General features: G+C 42.6%; 1 protein-coding gene across 5 annotated transcripts in view; it reads right to left on the bottom strand.

Annotated features, from left to right (window-relative positions):
* Window positions 1-20,441, bottom strand: part of tcerg1 (transcription elongation regulator 1) — a 74,865-nt gene that overhangs the window by 11,524 nt on the left and 42,900 nt on the right. For all 5 annotated transcript variants that reach the window (XM_033029985.1, XM_033029987.1, XM_033029989.1 and 2 more), the window contains 4 exons: window positions 19,502-19,591; window positions 17,858-17,976; window positions 8,235-8,385; window positions 4,815-4,979 (listed from right to left, as the gene is read on the bottom strand). In XM_033029985.1, the coding sequence (XP_032885876.1) occupies window positions 4,815-4,979; window positions 8,235-8,385; window positions 17,858-17,976; window positions 19,502-19,591 (525 nt within the window). The remainder of the gene's footprint in view (window positions 1-4,814; window positions 4,980-8,234; window positions 8,386-17,857; window positions 17,977-19,501; window positions 19,592-20,441) is intronic.

Genomic DNA, 20,441 nt, shown 5'->3' with positions numbered 1-20,441 from the left:
CTGCAGATGCTGGTTTACACCAAAGATGGGCACAAAATGCTGGAGTAACTCAGCGGGACAGGGAGCATCTCTGGAGAGAAGGAATGGGTGATGTTATATATATTTATAATACAGGGAGGCACAGTGACGCAGCGGTAGAGTTGCTGCCTTACAGCGCCAGAAACTTGGGTTCGATCTTGACTACGGGTGCTGTCTGTACGGAGTTTGTACGTTCTCCCCATGACCTGCGTGGGTTTTCTCCGAGAACTTCGGTATCCTCCAATACTCCAAAGACGAACAGGTTTGTAGGTTCATTGGCTTGGTACAAATGTAAAATTGTTCCAAGTGTGTGTAGGATGGTGTTAATGAGCGGGGATCGCTGGTCGGTGCGGACCCGGTGGGTCGCAGGGCTTGTTTCCGCGCTGTATCTCTACACTAAACAAGCAAAGAATAAATGCAATGATAATTTTTAAATGTTTTGTCTACTTGGTTAGTTGCAGCAAGTGAATTTCAGGTCAGTGCAGGTACAGGACCACTTTAAAAAGCAAATTAGTGAACCGGTTTGGGCAAGTTGATTTCAGCTCGAAGCAGGAGCTGCAGCTTTGAGCAGCAATCCCGTTGATTGGTAGGAACATCCAAATTGGCTAATAAAAACAAGGCGAGGTGTAGTGGAGCAGCCGTGTTGGGTCAGAGGTTGTGTGGAGGAGAAGAGCTGTGTTGAGGATAAGTGCCAGTCTTCAGCTCAAGATCTTTGGTGAGATGGCTGTGGCAAGTAGGCTTTCAGAGTCAGATAGGAGGATAAGGTACAGGTTTGTATTGTGTGAGAGTCTCGGTTTTTTGTTTTTTTTAATTTCCCTCTCTGTCTTGGTTCAGTTTCATTGGTAATTGCAGGTAAGTTGATATAATGCTCCTCCTGCAGGATGTGGGAAGTCAGGGAAACTGCTGATGTCCCTGACGACTACATCTGTATTAATTGTGTCCAGGTGTAGCTCCTTAAAGACAGTGTTAGGGAACTGGAGCTGCAGCTGAATGACCTCGGGAACGTCTGGGAGAATGAGAGTTTCTTGGATAAGACGTACAGCGAGATAGTCACACCCAACGTCCGTGACCATAAGGAAGGGAAATGGAGATGGAATGCAAGTGACCCCTGTGGCCTTCGCCCATCAAAACAGGCACACCCTTTTGGGTGCTGTCGAGGGGGATGACATATCAAAGTTGAGCAGCAGTATCAGGCTGTTGCACTGAGCATGGCTATGAGGCTCAGCACAGGGTAACGTCAAGCAGAGCTATTGTGGTAGGCGACTCTTCAGTTAGGGGCGCAGACTGGAGATGCTGTGGCAGCAATGAAGACTCCAGGATGGTGTGTTGCCTCCCTGGTACCAGGGTTCAGGATGTCTTGGAGCGCCTGCATAACATGCTCGGTGGGGGGGAGGAGCAGCCGGAAGTCGTTGTGCACGTTGTCACAAATGAGATAGGTAGGAAAAGGTATGAGGTACTGTAATGAACTAGGGAGTTAGGTAAAAGGATAAAAAGCAGGACCTCCAGGATAGTAATCTCTGGATTGCTTCCAGTGCCAAGTGAGGGTAGGAACAGGAAGATAGGGGCGATGAATGTGTGGCTGAGGAGATGGTGCAGGGGGGCAATTTTGGGAATCATTGGGATCTCTTCTGGGGCCAAGGTGACCTGTAAAAGAGGGATGGGTTCACCTTAACTGAAGCGGAACCAACATCCTGGTAGACAGGTTCCCTTGTGCTACATGGGTGGGTTTAAACTAGGTTAGCATGGGGAGGGGGGGGTCCTATGCAGGATAAAAGCAGGTGAAAGGCTGTATGGGTGGTGATGAAAGAAAGTTTAGTGGAGAGAATGGGAAGAAGAAAAGCAGGGAGTGAGGAAGGACTGTGGGTTTAAATTCCACTTATGTTAATACGAGAGGCCTAATGGGCAAGGAATAGGGCTCAAGGCGTGGATAGATATGTGTGACCTGGTTAAGAGAGGGACAAGTCTGTCAACCGAACGGTCCAGGATACAGATGCTGCAGAAGATAGAGGTGGGGGTAAAAAACAGAGGTGGGGGGGCGTTGTTTGTTGTTTAAGGGGGATTTCACAGCAGGGAGCAGAGATGGCATTATTGATGTCCAGCGAGGCTCTAAGGGTGGAGCTGATCTTCTCTTTCTCATTTCTCAGCTCCACACATTTGACAACTTCTGCCCGTCTAAACCTTTTGCACTATGACATTCTCAGTCGATATTGGGAAAGTTTAAATCCCCTACAGAGTGTTCTGCCTGTCCCCAAATAATCAACGCAAATTATACCAGGAGGTTCCAGGCAGCGAAAAGATTATTAAGGTTGTCATAGTAGGGGATTTTAACTTTCCCAATATTGACTGAGAATGTCACAGTGCAAAAGGTTTAGATGGGCAGAAGTTGTCAAATGTGTTCAGAAAAGTTGCCTCAAGCACTATGCAGATTTCCCAACACAGGAGAGGGCTACGCTTGATCTGGTCTTGGGAAATGGAGTAGGTGCAAGTGGATGAAGTGTATGTGGATGAGCCTTTTGGGACCAGCGGGCAGTTTTATTAGGTTTTGGTTTCGGGATAGGGACAGAGCAGGCCAATGAGTTAAAATTCTAAATTGGGACAATTTAAAAGTATTTGAAAGTATTAGACAGGAACTCGCACAAATTGATTCGAGCAGGTTGTCTGAAGGAAAAGGAAAATCCAGAAAGTGGAATGATAAGAGTCCAGGACCTGCATGATCCTGTTAGAGTGAAGGGCAAAGCAGGTGGGTGTAAGGAAGCTTGGGATGAGAGAAACTGGCTCTAGTCAAGAATAAGGAAACATGGCGCAGGTACAGATCAAGTGTATCCCTGGATGAGTTTTGGAAACTGAGGAGCATACTAAAAAAGGAAAAGCAAAAAGGGGGCCTTGATAGTTCTCACAGATAATATTAAGGATAATCCCCAGAGATTTTATATGTACTTTAAGGGAGAAAGGGTAACTAGACTGAGAAAGGGGCCCTTCAAGAATCAAAGCGGTCAACTCTGTGTGGAGCCACAGCAGATGGGCAAGGTCCTCAATGAATATTTCTCCTCTGTAGAAGTTGTAAATATGGATTTCATCAAGGCATTTGATAAGGTTCCGCATGGCAAGCTGCTCTCGAAGGTTAGATCACTTGGAATCCAAGGAGAGATAGCTGAATGGATAGAAAATTTACTTCATGGAAGAAAACAGGGTGATGGTAGAAGGTACACAAAATTGCTGGGGAAACTCAGCGGGTGCAGCAGCATCTATGGAGCGAAGGAAATAGGCGACGTTTCGGGCCGAAACCCTTCTTCAGGTAGAAGGTTGTTTATTGGACAAGGGGCCTGTGACTGGTGGCATGCCACAGAGTTTGGTGCTGGGTCTACTGTTGTTTGTCATCAATATCAATGAATTGGATGAGAACGTACAAGGCATGATTGGTAAGTTTGCAGATGACACGAAAGTGTGATATTGTAGATAGCGAAGATGGTTGTCAAAAATTGCAGCAGGATCTTGATCGGTTAGGCAGATGGGCTGAGGAATGGTTAATGGAGTTTAATACAGACAAGTGCAAGGTTGTGCATTTGGGGAAGTCAAAGTAGAGCAGGATGTACACAGTGAATGATAGGACTCTGCGTAGTGTTGTGGAGCAGAGGTACATAGTTCCTTGAAAGCAGTGTCACCGGTAGATCAGATGGTCAAGAAGGCTTTCAACACATTGGTCTTCATCAGAGTATTGAGTATAGAAGTAAGGAGGTCATGCTACAGTTGTACAAGACATTGGTGGGGCCATTTTTAGAATATTGTGTTCAGTTTTGGTCACCCTGTTTTAGGAAAAATATTTTTAAGCAGGAAAGATTTACGAGGATGTTGCCAGGACTCGTGGGACTGAGCTACAGAGAGGTTGAGCAGGCTGGGACTTTATTCCTTGGAGTGCAGGAGGATGAGATGTGATGTCAGAGGTGTATAATGAGATGAGGATGAGCTGTTATGTCAGAGAGAAATAGATAGGGTAAATGCACAGAGTCTTTTACCCAGAGAAGGGGAATCAAGAAGCGGAGGACAAAGCTTTCAGGTGACGGTGGAAAGATTTAATAGGAACCTGAGGGCCAACTTTTTTTTTTAAACAGACAAAGGGTGGTAGGTACATGGAATTAACTGCGGGAGGAGGTAGTTGAAGCAGACACTATCACAACGTTTAAGAAACATTTGGACAGGTACATGGGTAGGATAGGGTTAGAGGGATATGGGCAAATGCAGGCAGGGTCAACGAGTACAGATAGGGCATGATGGATGGCATGGGCAAGTTGAGGCAAAGGGCCTGAAACTGGCCACCTTGACTCTATACTTTGCTTTTAGAAACAATTTTTAGACATCTTGCCACTTTTAATTGCATTTTTATGTCTCTAGATACCTTCAAGAGAGAGCTAGATAGGGCTCTTACAGATAGTGGAGTCAGGGGATATGGGCAGAAGGCAGGAACGGGGTACTGATTGGGGATGATCAGCTGTGCTGGCTCGAATGGCCGAATGGCCTACTCTTCACCTATTGTCTGGTGATATTCCGACCTCCACCAGGTGATCATTCTTCAGAGTTTTATGGTTTTAACGGCAAAGCCCAATCATGTTCATAGTCACACGCCTATACTTTGGACAAGAATCGCTGCAAAGCCAGGATACCTTGCTGTCATTAATAGTAGCCAACTTCAGCACCTTCATCCGACTGCAGCTTAGACTGCTAGTCCCAAAATAGTTGCTCTATCTAAATGAACTGCTCACCAAGTCTCTCAGAAGCAACTTCAATACACACAGGCTTACCTTGGCCAGTTTCTCCATGTATTGTTTAAAGAAATCCTCCCGTAGTCCAGAACTATCCACAGCTTTGTACCGCGAGTCACTCTCAAATTTCTCCTTTACTTTACTCCAGCGTAATTGGCTGTCCAGGTGATGCTCAGACAACATGTCGAAAAAGTTGCCTTTTATCTGCTCAGTTTTGATTGGTAGGTTATAAAGTGGATGGGCAGAAATGAAGAATATATGTAGTCAGGAAGCAGTTTTGTGATCTTGACATTTTAGTTACCACTAACTACATAATTGACTTACCTCACACTGAAGTGAATGTACATTCTATACTGAAACTAACAAAAGAAGCCCCTGAGCATAAATACTAAGATATATTTTACGGAATGGCATCTATTTATTTTTCTTTATTTGGGGAGGAAGACTGCATGGAATTTGACAAAATTACTAAGGTTGATTCAGATAATGGTCTTAGCAATTTAAATTTAGGTTTTATAATTTTCTATGGAATTGCATTTATACTAGCGCATTAACTTCAGACTTTTTTTATATCTTGGATATCTTTGTTTTATAGATAAACATCTCACATTAAATGGAGTCACTGACACCATGTGCAGCTCACTTCAGTTTGAGCAATGCTGGTGCACACAACACTAGAATGTAGAGTTGCTGTGATCCATGCTGAGCCAACTATTCTGCATCTCAAGGTGGTGCTTCAAGTGGTAGCTAATGACAACAGCTCACACAAGGATAATACCAGGCGGACTAGGGCATTAAGAAGCCACCACACCAGTGAGCACCAGGCTTTAAGAAGTGGAGCAAAAAGACCCAGACCAATTTTTAAATTAAATTTAACCTATTGCAAATTAAATCATGAATTCTGTACTTAATTTAAAACCAGTTTCCCTCTGGACCTCATTTACATACAATCTACCTCCATAAAAATGTAATCAATTTTAAAGTTATGCAATGTCAACTTTATGTACAATATGGCTGATGGTAATCACAAAATAGAAGCAAATATCTAGACTGCTCTTTTATACAAATCCGCAACAGATGGATTTTACCCTCAAAAGCTATGTAAAATCATTATCGGAAATCAACCAATGCTTTAAATAGTTTGAACACTGCAGATAATTTTAAAGGCTTTCAATGCAAAATTAAATCAATACACAGACTTTAATACAGATTGCATGGCTTTGGTTATATAAAGCTAACAAGCAAAGACAATATTTGTGTCTTAATTTAAGTGTGTAATTTGCATAGTTTTGTGAAGCTTGCTGAGTCTATATAAAGCTAATAAAATTACAAATTAAAATTAATTTCCCATTTTCAGTCAGTATTTCTTCCACTAAAAACAAAACAAAACATAAAAGTATATGTGAGGTTCAACAAGACACTTCCTGCATACTTTAGATAATACTACTACCACTTTAATTTTCTGCCTTCTACCATGAAGGGGCAAACTGATATTTTGAATGCATTACGTTTGTCACTGTTTGTCTTATCCAAATGGCCATGTACTCAACTCGGCCCCATATCTGAGGAAGGATGTGCTGGCTCTGGAGAAGATCCAGAGGAGGCTTACAAGAATGATTCCAGGAATGATTAGGTTAGAATTAAAGTGCCCTCTTTTAGAAAGGAGGTGAGGAGGAACTTCTTTAGTCAGAGGGTAGTTAATCTGTGGAACTCATTACCACAGAGGGCTGTGGAGGTCAAGTCAGTGGATATATTTAAGGCAGAGATAGACAAGTTATTGATTAGAATGGCTGTCAAGGGTTATGGGGAGAAGGCAGGAAAATTGGATTAGGAGACAGATACAGCCATGATTGAATGGCGGAGTACACTTTATGGGCCAAATAGCCTAATTCTACACCTATAACTTGTGAATGAAAACATCCATAGTTATTTCTTTATGTTCCTTTGGGCCTAGATTCTCTGAATTAGATAGTTAGATCATTGGAATATACTGATTTCCAATGATGAAAGGATGGATACAGGATCAAATTTGCCCATGGTTGGAATGTTTACAGCCTTTTGTCAGAGTCACACGTTAACCAGTCAGCCATTCAGGACCAAGAGGGGAAGAAATCTGGAGGGTACAGAATCTTTGGAATTCTTTGCTAAGAGGGCAGCAGAGGACCAGAACTGAGTTTACCCAAAACAGATCAACTATTCAATTATTTTTGAATGTTTAAAAAATTGGAGAAAAGTGGTCTGTCGCATATTTTTGAAACAAAGCCTTGTTTTTGTAATCCAAGTGACAGGCACTTATTCTATTGCTATACAAAAAGACATAAAGAGGACTCAGAAAGCTTCACATCTTCCTATACCATCAATTTTGTAACTTGTTACATTTTATTAGGACTACTTTAAATAAAAACACAAGTTGAAATATATTTACTTTACACGAGTTAACAATAAAACAAAAAAGTAAAAGAATGAATACCATCTGGTTCTATCCAGATCTTTTTTTGATTGTTTTGTCTTAATACATTTTTGGGCACAATTTTCACTTCACAAGGAAAATAACTTAAAAAATGTAAAGTACCAGAGCAGCGGGAGGCTAAAGTCACCACACAGAGAAACACCAATTCTTTCCTCACTAGGGATTCCCATAATATTTTGTCAGTGATTGACTGCTGTCAGACTGAACTGAGTGATAGGCCGCACAGTCAAAACTGTAAAGACTATTCTCGTTATAAAACAGAATACATAAAATGGTTACAAAGGGCTTTAGAAAACATCAAAATGCAAAAAATCAACAAGTTACAATTTTTAAGACAAATTTTGAAAATAAACATGCAATTTTCAAATAAAAATATTTACATGTAAAAATTACAATTCAGTAATCAAATTTAAATTAGCCAAGTTTATTTACTATGTTCAAAGCCAGTTAACAAATTACCCTTTGAACAGCATAACCATTATAAGCAACTTCAAGGCTTTAAATCAAATGTAATGAAATGTTAACGTTCTTTTTTTAGTTTATGTAATTTATGGAGAAAATTTACATGAACAGCAGTTACTTAACATGCACCTATTTGCAAATGTCATAAATGATTAGGCTTCAGAGGCTGAAAAAAAAATCTCATTCGCACAACACACAGGGACTTCCGGGAAGGTACAATGTGTTGCTATCGTGATGTTATTGATGCCACCTCCCTGCCAAGCTGCCTCGCAGTGGAAGCCACATCCCCAGGGCTCTCGACACCACAGCCACATGACATTCAAATCTCATTATTTTTTAATACATGACCTTTATTTTTGATGCATGCTCATTTACACACCAGATATTTTTTTCTCAAACACTCTGAAATATGCAAGCATTCATTAAAAGTGAAGGTTTCAGTTTGCTTGGTTTCTGCTGGGAAGGGTCTGGCATCCCTGACAATCACACTCTCACCACTCACGCCACTGGAACTACAACCACCTTACCTTCTCTGTACGACTCTTTGAGTCTTCTTTCTCGCGCTTCCTCATGCTGGCAATAAACTCGATAAGCATGCTTTCCCGATCCTTCATCTTTTCAATGGCCTTGAATCGGAAATCTTTGCCAAATTTGGAAGCAAAGTCACTGAATGTGGATCTAGGAACAAAAATTTGCAAGCATTCAGACACCATGGGCTTAGCATAAGCATATTACAGTATCAAGTGAAAGGTTATATTTACCAATGAGAAAATAATTGCAACCTTATTTAAACTATTTGAAACTTTTGATAGACACATAAAGCTGGAGTAACTCAGCATGTCTGGAGTTACAGACAGCATCTCTGGAGAAAAGGAGTAGGTGACGTTTCGGGTCGAGACCTTTCTTCAGACCGCTGAATCTGCGTTCCATTTCCTAGTTTATCACAATGTGAGCATTCCCACCAGGGAAGCATTCAGACTGCTAAAGGGTCTTGACCTGAAACATGACCTATTTCTTTTCTCCAGAGATACTGTCTGACCGCTGAGTTACTCCAGCTTTTTGTGTCTATCTCTGGATTAAACCATCATCTTGATAGGTTTTCTAGGTTTCCCGGTCCTCCAAAATATTCCAAATGGAATTTAAACTGGAGTTGGTGGAGGGAGGACTTAAGCCAGAAAGGGTTCTTGGGAAGAAAGAGCTACCTTAAATTTAGTTGCATCTGGTTGGGTAACTATGGTAGGGTGAAGACTATTCCATGCTTTAATTGTGCGGTGGAAGAATGAATTGCTGTACACCTGTCTTGGTAGCTGGTATCTCAAATTGGATCGAATGCCCTCGTCTGCTCCTAATTGATTTGGGTTTGGTGTAGGTTTTGTAATCTATGTCGAGATGGCCATTTAACATTTTGTAAAAACAGGTCAAACGGTGAGCTTCACATCTGTCTTGGAGAGGGTTCCACCCCAGTGAATTCAGAAGTTTGATAACACTCGCTTCTCTCTCATAGGTAATAGTAACAAATCGAGCTACCTGTCTTTGGACACATTCGATGGAAGAAATGTTTTTATTTGTGTATGGGTCCCATGCTGCAACTGCGTAGTCCAAATGAGGTCTAACGAGGGTGAAGTATAGCTTCTCCTTGACAGAAGTTGAACAATGATGAAAGTTGCGTCTCAGAAAGTTAAGGACAGCTGTTGCTTTCACCGTTGCATGATGAGTCTGACCATTCCAACGCAGATCATTCTGCAATTTGATGCCAAGATACTTGGTTTGTTTGGATTCTTCAAGGGTGGCACCAAGTATATTGTCAGATGTTTCGCCAAGATTCCTCTTTCTGGTGACACGCATGGTTTCACATTTGGAAGGGTTGAACTGCATGCCCTATTGTTGTGACAACTCAACCATAGTATCGAGATCCTTTTGGAGAGCATCTTCTTCATCAGCTGACTTAATTGGACGGTACAGCAAACAATCATCAGCGAATAGCCTGGTCGTGCTTGTGACGTTTTCATGGATGTCATTTATGTAAAGCAAAAACAGATGTGGGCCAAGTACTGTGCCCTGAGGTGTACCACTCAACACTGGACGCCAATCTGAGCTCTTTCCGTTCACACACACGCGCTGAAGACGTTTTGTAGTTCCTTCCTCAACATATTTGAAATTCTTGCTCAGTATACTTAAATTGCGTTGAATATCCATTTCCATAACACACACTTTTGCAAGTCAAACATTCTGGGTCAGTGTTCAGGCATGTCATTTTCCTTTTAAACTGTTTAAGCATATTCAAAATTTCAGTTCATATTTTATAGAGCTCCTGTATGTGTCTATTTGATAAAACTATCAGAGGTGGGTGAAGGAAATTGTGATAATCCCACAATAAAGTTTATTTATTACACCTGCACAATATTCAGAGTTTGATTTACATGTAAAAGGCAACTAGACATTTTACAATCAAACATCAAGGGGCAAGAACTTTGGCCAGAGTACGAAGACTAAATGCTGAAACAAAATTGCTTCCCTGGTGGGAATGTTCACATTGTGATAAACTAGGAAATGGAACTAAAATCGCGGTCTACATAACTCAGCACACTAATTGTGTTTATGCGTTCAGTCTGTTAATAATTTCATGGGTAGGAGCTGTTTTCACCCCTTTGACCAAACTTCAAATTTGAGGAAGGACATTATTGCTATTGAAGGAGTGCAGCGTAGGTTCACCAGGTTCATTCCCGGGATGGTGGGACTGACATATGAGGAAAGAATTGGTCGACTGAGCTTGTATTCACTGGAATTTAGAAAGATGAGAGGGGATCTTATAGAAACATATATAATTCCTAAAGGATTGGACAGGCTAGATGCAGGAAAAGTGTTTCCGATGTTGGCGGAGTCCAAAACCAGGGGTCACAGTTTAAGAATAAGGGGTGAGATGAGGAAAATATTCTTCACCCAGAGAGTTGTGAATCTGTGAAATTCTCTGCCACAGAAGGCAGTGGAGGCCAATTCACTGGATGTTTTCAAGAGAGGTATAGATTTAGCTCTCAGGGGTAAAGGAATCAAGGGATATGGGGAAAATATCCCATATCCCTTGGGTACTGATTTTAAATGATTAGCCATGGTAATATTGAATGGCGGTGCTGGCTCGAAGTGCCGATTGGCCTACACCTGCATCTATTTTTCTATGTTTCTATTCGTTATCGCAAAGTTCTGATATTCGGCCTTTGAAGTAGTTTTAAAAACTACCGTGTTTCCCAGCAATGAAGACGCCATTTTTTACCCAGAAATAAGGCACGCAAATGTACCTGCGTCTTGGAGGCTGAAGGATAGGTTGTTAGCCTAGAAAGGTAGACTTGGCTATCCCTCAAGAACGATGTTGCTGTACTGAGGGATAGCCAAGTCTATCCCTCATTGCTGGCAGCTGATGGGGAGCAGCTGTAAAAGGACAGCGTCACTGGGGGGGGGGGGGGGGGGAAGGAGAGGGAAGTTCCTTTCACAGCGTGTGGGGAGTCTGGTCGGAGGTAAAGTTGCGGGGAGGGCACGAGCGTTGAGAAGGAGGGGGTCGGAGATCATGCCATCAACTCACTCACTCACACTACGGGCATGGAGCCACCGCATTGTGGCCGGGGATGGAAGTAGCTCGGGTGGCTGCGAGCGGCCGCCGGGACCGGACAGCAGAACCGGCCGCCACCTTCGGCACAGGCGCAACCGGTGGAGGTGGTGGTTGGCGGGCAGCTACTGTGTGGAAGGCTGGCTGTTCCGTCCCGGGCTCTCTCTCTCTCTCTCTGCTAGTCCCGGGGCAGGTTACCTGGGCGCTACAGCCAGTCCCGGGATCGCAGGCGACCCGGGCGCTACAGCCAGTCCCGGGGCAGGCGACTTGGGAACTGAAGCCAGTCCTGGGGACGTGAGGGATCTGGGAACTGCAGCCAGTCCCGGGACACGCAGGCGATGTTGCCGACCCCTGGACTACAAACCCTTGATCCTGGCGCACCGCCCTTTGAAGGTTACGGAGAGGGTATGTCAAGGAGGACTCTCTCGGACCTCTACGGGTCCACAGTAGAGAGCATTCTGACTGGCTGCATCGTGGCTTGGTTCGGCAACTTGAATGTCAAAGAGCGGAAAAGAATGCAGAAAGTTGTGACCACTGCCCAGTCCATCATCGGCTCTGACCTCCCCACCATCGAAGGGATCTATTGCAGTCGCTGCCTCAAAAAGGCAACCAGCATCATCAAAGACCCACACCATCCTGGCCACTCACTCATCTCTCCGTTGCCATCGGGAAGAAGGTGCAGGAGCTTGAAATCTGGAACATCCAGGTTCAAGAACAGCTTCTTCCCAATAGCCATCAGGCTACTAAATACAACATCAAATAAGCTCTGAACAATAAAAGTCTATTGCACGTTATCTGTTTATTTTTTGTGTACATATATAGTCTATGGTATATAGACACACTGAACTTTTATCTCCTGTTCTGTATTATGTTTACATATTCTGTTGAGCTGCAGCAAGCATGAATTTCCTTGTCCTATCTGGGACACATGACAATAAAACTCTTGACTCTTCTCAAAATGTAGCAACTTAAATTGGGGGTGCGCGTCTTCATTGCCGGGAAATACAGTAATTGAACCTATTGTGCCACCAGTATCCCTCCCAACAACAATTGGATTGGTGGTCACTAACATGTACGTGAAAGGTTAAGTGCAGGACACCTGCACAGCATTTAATTAAAAATGCTGCAGGCCTTCATTTACTCAATTTTTTTCTGAATTAGGTGGGAAGGGGTTTCCTTTGGTTGAAACAGCTGTTCAGTCATTTTCCTCCAGGGTCAGGCAGTCTAAAATTAGAAAGCACAGGATTAGGACAAGAGGGGAAGAATTTAGAGGAGAGGTTAAGGAGCTCGTTTTTCCACGAAGGATGGTAGGTATATGGAACAAGCTGCTAGAAGAAATGATAGAGGCGAGTACAATTACAACATTTAAAAGACATTCAGACAGATTCATGGATAGGAAAGGTTTATTGGCTGAATGCAGGCAAATGGGACTAGCTGAGGAAGGCAACTTGTTTGGTATGGACATTTTGGGCCGAAGGGACTGTTTCCATGCTGTGTGACTAAGTCTCCATGCCCAAGGCTAACCGTTTCACAATGCACCACCGGTAGTCATATGTTTGGTAAATCACATCTTATATAAAAACCCACAGCATCTTACCATGTACACATATCATACAACTTAAATATAGGTCACAAGCCAACATCGTTCTGATGCCTTGATCTTTTTTTAAATCAAGCAAGTTACAAAATTCTAATTACTTTCCATCCTAATGTTTGACAGGTTATTCACAAAGAGTTAATAATTCAAAATCTTCTTTGAATTTCACAACATGCTCCTGCAATATGATGTACGCCCAATAGTCTCCAGGAAAAATTGTTGTTATTTACCAAATGGTTTGGTGATCCAACACAAAGTCAGATACTTGCAAATGAAAGCACATTTCAGTGAATCAACAACCGAACACAAGGCAAGGGGGAAATGGCAAGTTTAGAAGAATTTTTTGCTCAATGTACACTTTCTCCTCTGAAAATATTATGTAGGGTGTCGAGTAGTATTCTGATAATAAGCATTTGTACAATTTGCACCCAGAGCTGCACTGCTGACTTCAGTGACAGATTGTTGGCATTTTATGAAAACCAAATTATTCAGTAGCAGGCAAAACTCCACACGGGGGCTGATACAAAGCCCCCTGACCTTAGAAAAAGCGTCTCCCCTGTGAATAGGCAGCTATTTTGAGCTGTCATAGGATGAGATTACCAGACAGTAGATAAGATTGAAGGATGTACTCAAAAGCTCCATGAAGAGTAAAGTGTGTTTAATTGTCATATGCTCCAGAAATGTAATGACATTTTTAGTTTCTGCAGCTTCACAGACACAATAACGCAACACAACAAATAAATGTAATAAATTATCAGTAACACTCGACAGCCAGACCATAATAGTACAAGCTGAAGAACTATGTGCAACCTATCTGATGTCCATAGTAGTTTGCTGCTGAGGTAAGGTCGCAGTGTGGTTAAAGGTCAAGCTCTGAAAGATCAAATAGCTGTTCGTGAACCTGGAGATAGCGGTTCCCAAGCTCCTGTACCTTCTTCCCAATGGTAGGAGTGAGATGAGAGTGTGGCCAGGGTGCTGTGGGTCTTTGATGATATCAACTCCCTTTGAGGTGTCGCTTCCTGTAGATCCATATGATGGTGGGGAGGTCAATGTCCATGACGGACCAGGTAATGTCCACCACTTTCTGCAGTGAGCTTCATTCTTGAGCATTCGGGTTACTGAACCAGGCCATGAATCAACCAATCAGAAATGCAACATTTCCCATTACTGCAAGCAATCATTGCCCATGACGTCAAAGTGGAAAAAGAACATTTTGGACGATATGAAGAATGACGAGACTATGCATCAGCAGTGCAAATCTACCTAGCACCGGCCAATCTTTGCCCCATCCACAGAAGTGTCTGCAGTCCGCACATGGACTTTATTGACCATCATAAAACCAGACTGGATGTAAATCCGGCTGGCTCCTTAAGGAGGAGGGCAGCAGTATCCAGCCTAGAGGATAAAACCATCAGCGAGCTATTGACCCGCTCCAAAATAGGGCTGCCAATTGAGAATTAGGAGTTTGCAGCAGCATGCATTTACTACCCAGATCTCGTCGGATCTAGAGGACCAAACATACTCACTTAGACCTTACACAGTGCTATGTCACACACATTGTAATCAGGTCATAGAAGTGGATCCAAACTATTGACCAATCCAAATTATGATCAAAATCAGGTCAGAGGTCAACCTCCACTGGCAGATGACTAAATCATGCCTTATGGGGTAGTCCAACTTGGGCAACCTAATTGTCAAGTTTAGACGAGATTAGGAGAGTTTGATGTCATGTTGAAGACCTCCTTCGACTATGTTGAAGACTAGCTTCGACTAGCTACGACTAACTTCGGGAAAATTGGACACCGAATAGTGGAGAGTGAAGACGACCTCCTTCGACCTCCCTTCGACTATGATGAAGACTATCTACGACTACTTTTGACTACCCTCGATTACCCACGACTAACATGCCGACCTACTAAGACTAAACCGACGAGTAAAAAAAGCATTGATTTTTTTCCATGGCGACCTTTTTTTACTCGCGGGCATTTTTCAACGTTGAAAAATATGCCGCGACCTAGCTGAGGCCTCGAGTACATGGGGACTACTCTCGAGCATGAATGAGAGTTACAAAAACCTCCTTGGACCTCGTGTCGACCATTCTGCGAGTATGAGTAGAGGGAAAACTCGCCAGAACTTGCGGATTAGGCGCCCAAGTGGGACAACCCCTTTAATCTGTCAAACTTGTACTCATACGGTACAATGGTTTTGCATGGTATCCAATCATATCAGATATTATACAATCAAGCCAAACTCGTACAATAGGTAAAACAAAGGGAAAGAGTCAGTGCAGAATATTGTAGTGCAACAGCTCCAGAGACAAAGTCTGTAATAAGGTAAGGAGAATTGGACTGTATCCAATCTTATGGAAGGATTGTTCAGAAGCCTGATAACAGAGGGAAAGAAGCTGCTCCCAAATTTGGTGGGACACACTTTCAAGCTTTTGTATCTTCCACCCAACTGGAGCGGGGTAAAGGAATGACTGGGGTGGGGAAGGGTCTCATGGCTGCTTTCCATAGGTTGCATGAAGTGTAGATGGAGTCAATGGTGGGGTGTCTGGTCTGTGTGATGGACATCCCAATATTCTGGTCTTGGGAAGAACTGTTCCCAAATCAAACTGTGATACAACTCAACAGTATGTTTTCGATGGCGCATATGTAGAAGTTTGAAAGAGTCATTGGAGTCTCCTGAAGAAATATAGGTGCTGATGTGCCAAGGTTATCCCTTCAGTGGTCGATCCTTGACAGATCGTTGGTAATATTTGCGCGAAGGAACTTAAAGCTCTCAACTATTTCCACTTCGTAACTATTGACGCTTATTGGGGCAAGTAATTAACCGCGCTTCCACAACCAGCTCCTTCGTAAAAGCACAATGTCTCACCCGCCATAAAATCTGTGAGCAAATTTCTCCACGAGAACGATCTCAGAAATTTGCACTGTACTATTGGACTCCATATGGAATGTATGTGTGCAACTGATCAATCGAATAGGACGGCACAGGAATGCAGCTGTCTCTGAATGAGTCTCTGCCTCACAGCTTTAATGACCCGGGGGCAATCCTTATCTCAGATGCTGTCTGTATGGAGTTTGCAAGTCCTCCCTCTGACTGTGTGAATTTCCTCCAGGTGCTCCGGTTTCCTCTGACATTCTAAAGATGTGTGGTTTAGTCAGTTAAAGGACCATTATAAATTGCATCTCGTGTGTAGGCGAGTGGTAGATTCTAGGGAGAGTTGATGAAATTGAGTATAAAATGGGATTAAAGTAGGATTAGTGTAAAAATGGGTGGTTGGTGGTGAAATGGGTGGTTGATGGTGGTTGGTGCTTGAGGGCAAATGCAAGCAGGTGGAACCAGCTTTGATGGGGCACCTTGGTTGGCATGACGAGTTGGGCAAAAGACCAGTTTCCATGCGGTATGACTATGACTGGCAGCAGGAATGTGCTCCTAAATTTGGGACCTGTATTTTGATGCACCTCTGGCCAAGCCTCAAATATAATAACATTTACCAGCAACATTTTAAAATTATGAATCAAAACATTAAACCATTGTGAACATTACCAAACAGTTTTTGGAGAGGTGAAATGCCATGTCTGTAGCCAGTGAATTAATTGGCCCATGCAAGTCTACCTCATGAAGAAAACTGAAAGTGCCAAGAACCTTGTTTGAAAGCAGACAGTTGCATTTGTAGATTATGAAAAGCAGCTAAGGATGATGAAATGGGTAGGTAATTACGGGACAAGTAAAAAATTAGAGCCAGTAGCTGAAATGAAATGGGTAGGTAATTAGGGGACAAGTAAAAAATTAGAGCCAGTAGCTGAAAAGTAATTGCAAATTTTAAATGGCTGGATTAAAAGTTAAAGTTCTCCTTAACCAAAGAATTTTAATTATCAAGTTGTTAATTTAACAATGTACCTGTTGAAATGCTGAGAATTTTATAATTCTTTTAGAAAAGAAAACCTGCTGTCCTTACCTGATCTATCGGTAGGCGGCGCGACTCTCGTCAGCAGCGGCCTCTGCAGTCCGTCTGCGTTTTTATTATTTTATGTCTATGTTTTTATGTAGTTTTTGTTATTTTTGTTGGGGTATGTGTGTGGGGGGGGTGGGGGTGGTGTGGGGGGGTTGGGGGTAACTTTTAAATCTCTCCCTGCACGGGAGACCCGACCTTTTCTTTGTCGGGTCTCCGTTGTCGTTGGGGCTGCAACGAGGAGCGGCCTCCAACAGGAAGACCGGGGGCTGTGGTGCCGACTACTCACCTCACCGTCGCGGAGCTGGCCGAGTCCAGAGCGGGTGGAGCTGTGGTGGACGCTGCTGCGACCCGACCCCCGGAGTTTCGGTGGCTGCAACTGCGGGTTTGGCGGGCGGCACCGGGAGCCCGCGTGTCCCTGGAGGGAGACCGCTTTTCGGGGCTTCCGCAACGGCGACTTCTCCCGCCCGAGTTGCGGGGTTGAAGAGCTCCTGGAGCGGGGCCTTACAGCACCGCCCCGCGCGGCTTGGAATGGCGGCGGGTCTCTGCGAGCGCACGCCGGGGGCTCTAACACCAAGACCCGGTGTGCGACCTTGCATCACCCGGCGTGGCTTTAATGGCCACGGGACAATCGCCATCGCCCGCCGGGGGCTTTGACTTTGACTTTGACTCTGACATCGGGGGGGAGAGTGCAGTGGAGAGAGAAGTTTTTTTTGGCCTTCCATCACAGCAATGTGATGGATGTTTATGTAAATTATGTTGTGTCTTGGGTCTATTTGTTTGTAATGTATGGCTTCAGAAACGGCATTTCGTTTGGACCTCAAGGGGTCCAAATGACAATAAATTGAATTGTATTGTATTGTATTGTATCTATATAAAATTTGAGACTTACACCAATGTGACCAATTCACAGATCAGTCAAAAGCAATTACAAATGAACCTTTATTGGCTGCACTGCCAGCAACACACACATCATGGGAATGAACCAGACACTTACCTGGGAGTTAACTTTGCCTCTTCCAATAATTTCTTGAAATCCTCCTTTGATAGGTGCAGCTTGTTTTTCTTTTCTTTTCGCTCTTCTTCAGCTCTAGTTTTCACATACTGATCAAAAACCTGTTGCATCACAGAAGAATGCATTTTAAAACAGAACTTGAAGAAATACCCATTAAATACTGGTGCCAATCAGGAGAGACACCTCTATTCCCTTACTCGTACTATTGGTACTTAGAGATTCAGTACTTTCACATTTCATCAAATTTGTTGGCCAATGATGAGCAGATTTTAAGAATAAAATACAACTAAACCTGGACTATAAAACGAGACCACCCCTCGACAGATAATTGTTAAACTCAAGTAATATCTGCAATTTGAAATTGAGCATTTTTAATTTTAGTCGCTGCAAATACAGCTTGCAATCTAATGATATAATTACAGCAGGATAATAATTTGAGAGCTGAAAGGGTTATCGATGTAACTGATGATAATAATTTGATGTAAGCAGACCATCAGCAAGAACTGATGTAGGTAGGAGCAGTCATGTTCTTATCAAATAAATCTTTCAGCAAAGACCATAGATGTTCATCTGTTGAGAATTTGAAAGCAAGGTCCTAAAAGAGAGATTCCTTCATTTCACCCGCGTGGGGAGGAGGAGGGGGGGGAGAATGAAGAGGAACCATCGGGACTACATTGAGCACTTTCGTAACTTTGTCGACGCATTATACGTGGCGACTCTTTGCATACTTTGAGAATTGTATGCAAAAGAAAGAATTTCACTGCTCTAAGTACATGCGATAATAAGGTATCATCATCAGATCTTTGTTTCTACCTTTCCTTTTATGCATTTTTTTGCCAAATATTGTAAATCTGTTTTTTCTGATTCTTGACTCTCCTGCAATATCTTTAACTTCTCTTCTGCACAAAGCACTTCATGACATTGAACAGCTATCAATTCACCTCTTAAATTTCTTTAATCATTATATATAAAGTTATAAAGTGAACTAATGGGAAATTTCATTAAAAGTACGACCACGTTCCATCGTAATCCTTCCTGCAGTTTCTTTCAATCTCAGGTCTCGTTCGAAGACAATCAAAAATTCTTGGTAGAGCAGGATCCAACTCTGCAAGTGAGGTATTTGTTGGGCGTTTGGAGGTCCAACGAATGCCACAGAACTTGGTATGAGCGACCGATTCAGTCTTTTGAATTGGGTTACTGACATGATGGGAACAGGCAAGTGCTTTACTTTAACGTTTTTTTAATATTATTTGCAAATGCTTTTATTACATTTATTTTTGAGTTTTTATTTAAAGCCTTTTTAAATGACAAACCTTTTGAACTGTCAGAGATTATCAGGGGGATAGGGATGGAAGTCCTAGGAAATGGTGTCTGACATTTAGATGCCGTTTACCACACCTGCTGCACATCAAATGTGTCCATCAAGGTTTTAGAGAATTACCAATACTTGTCAAAATGAATCACAGTAAAATCAAGCCATGTCTTTTAAGGAAATGGGGCAGAATGCAGGGGGAGAATGAATTTACAAAGAATTCCTACAATTCACTGATATTTTTCTGCTTCAGCATTTTAATAGGAGCAATGTGCAGATAATTTCCTCTAACCCAACAACGTAATTTTGTTTACCTGTTTTCTCTCCTTTGGATTGAGGAGGAGATATCTCGGATCAAATACAATCTTGTGAAGTTCCTTCTCCCACGTAGAAAATGCTGAGACCTAAAAGAGAGAAACCAAATAACAACTAAGCTAAATCCATCCAAATCCACTGAAGTGCTGGAGATTGGCAAAGTCGCCATTTGTGAACAAGACCTCAATGCTAATACAAATTTGACATTTCTACTGCCATACAAATCCTTTACTAACCATGACATTATCATGCTTCACTGAAAGTCCAAGTGGTGCAAGTAACAAAGCACGTACCAAACACCATTCTCCAACTTTAATTTTGTTTTACATTAATTGATTTTACTCAGTACAGCAACTGGGAGTCTTTTATTACTCATGGTATTGTCAGGGTGAATTTTCAAAAAGGAAACAGCGATGGCTTATGCTCTTTCTCTGTACCACTGCTGAAAATTATGGTCAAGTCAACCCACGTCCAGTGTCAAGATTGTCAACGATCATCTCTATGGTCAAATAACCTACTAACGCTCACCTTCAAGGCTTAGATAAATGAAACACCAGAGTATTGCATGTGCCTGTGCAATAATATTCCACAAAAGTCAGGAAAAACGAACAAGGGGTGAATATTGGCTTTGTTTCCTTTTCCTTCTGGTGATCAAACAAGCAAATCTATATAAAGATCCATCCCTTCCATCCACGGGAAATTACTGCATAAGACATCTCTATTCAAAATGACAAAAAAACAGCAGGACGCTGCCAATTCTTCCACTAATTAGCCTTCAATACCACTAAACAATTAAAATATCAGACATCTAGTTTCTCATTAAAAGATCCACCACCGGGTGACATTTAAGATGACTGCAGCAGGAGTTCCTACCAAACCAAAGCCTTGAACTTTTTTTCTTTTGATTGCAACCACTATTAATTTAGATTCCATGGCTTA

The sequence above is a fragment of the Amblyraja radiata genome, chromosome 11, assembly GCF_010909765.2.
Source record: "Amblyraja radiata isolate CabotCenter1 chromosome 11, sAmbRad1.1.pri, whole genome shotgun sequence".
Taxonomy (NCBI): Eukaryota; Metazoa; Chordata; class Chondrichthyes; order Rajiformes; family Rajidae; genus Amblyraja; species Amblyraja radiata.
Note: the sequence above shows the minus strand (reverse complement) of the source record. Positions and strands in the feature narration are given on the sequence as shown.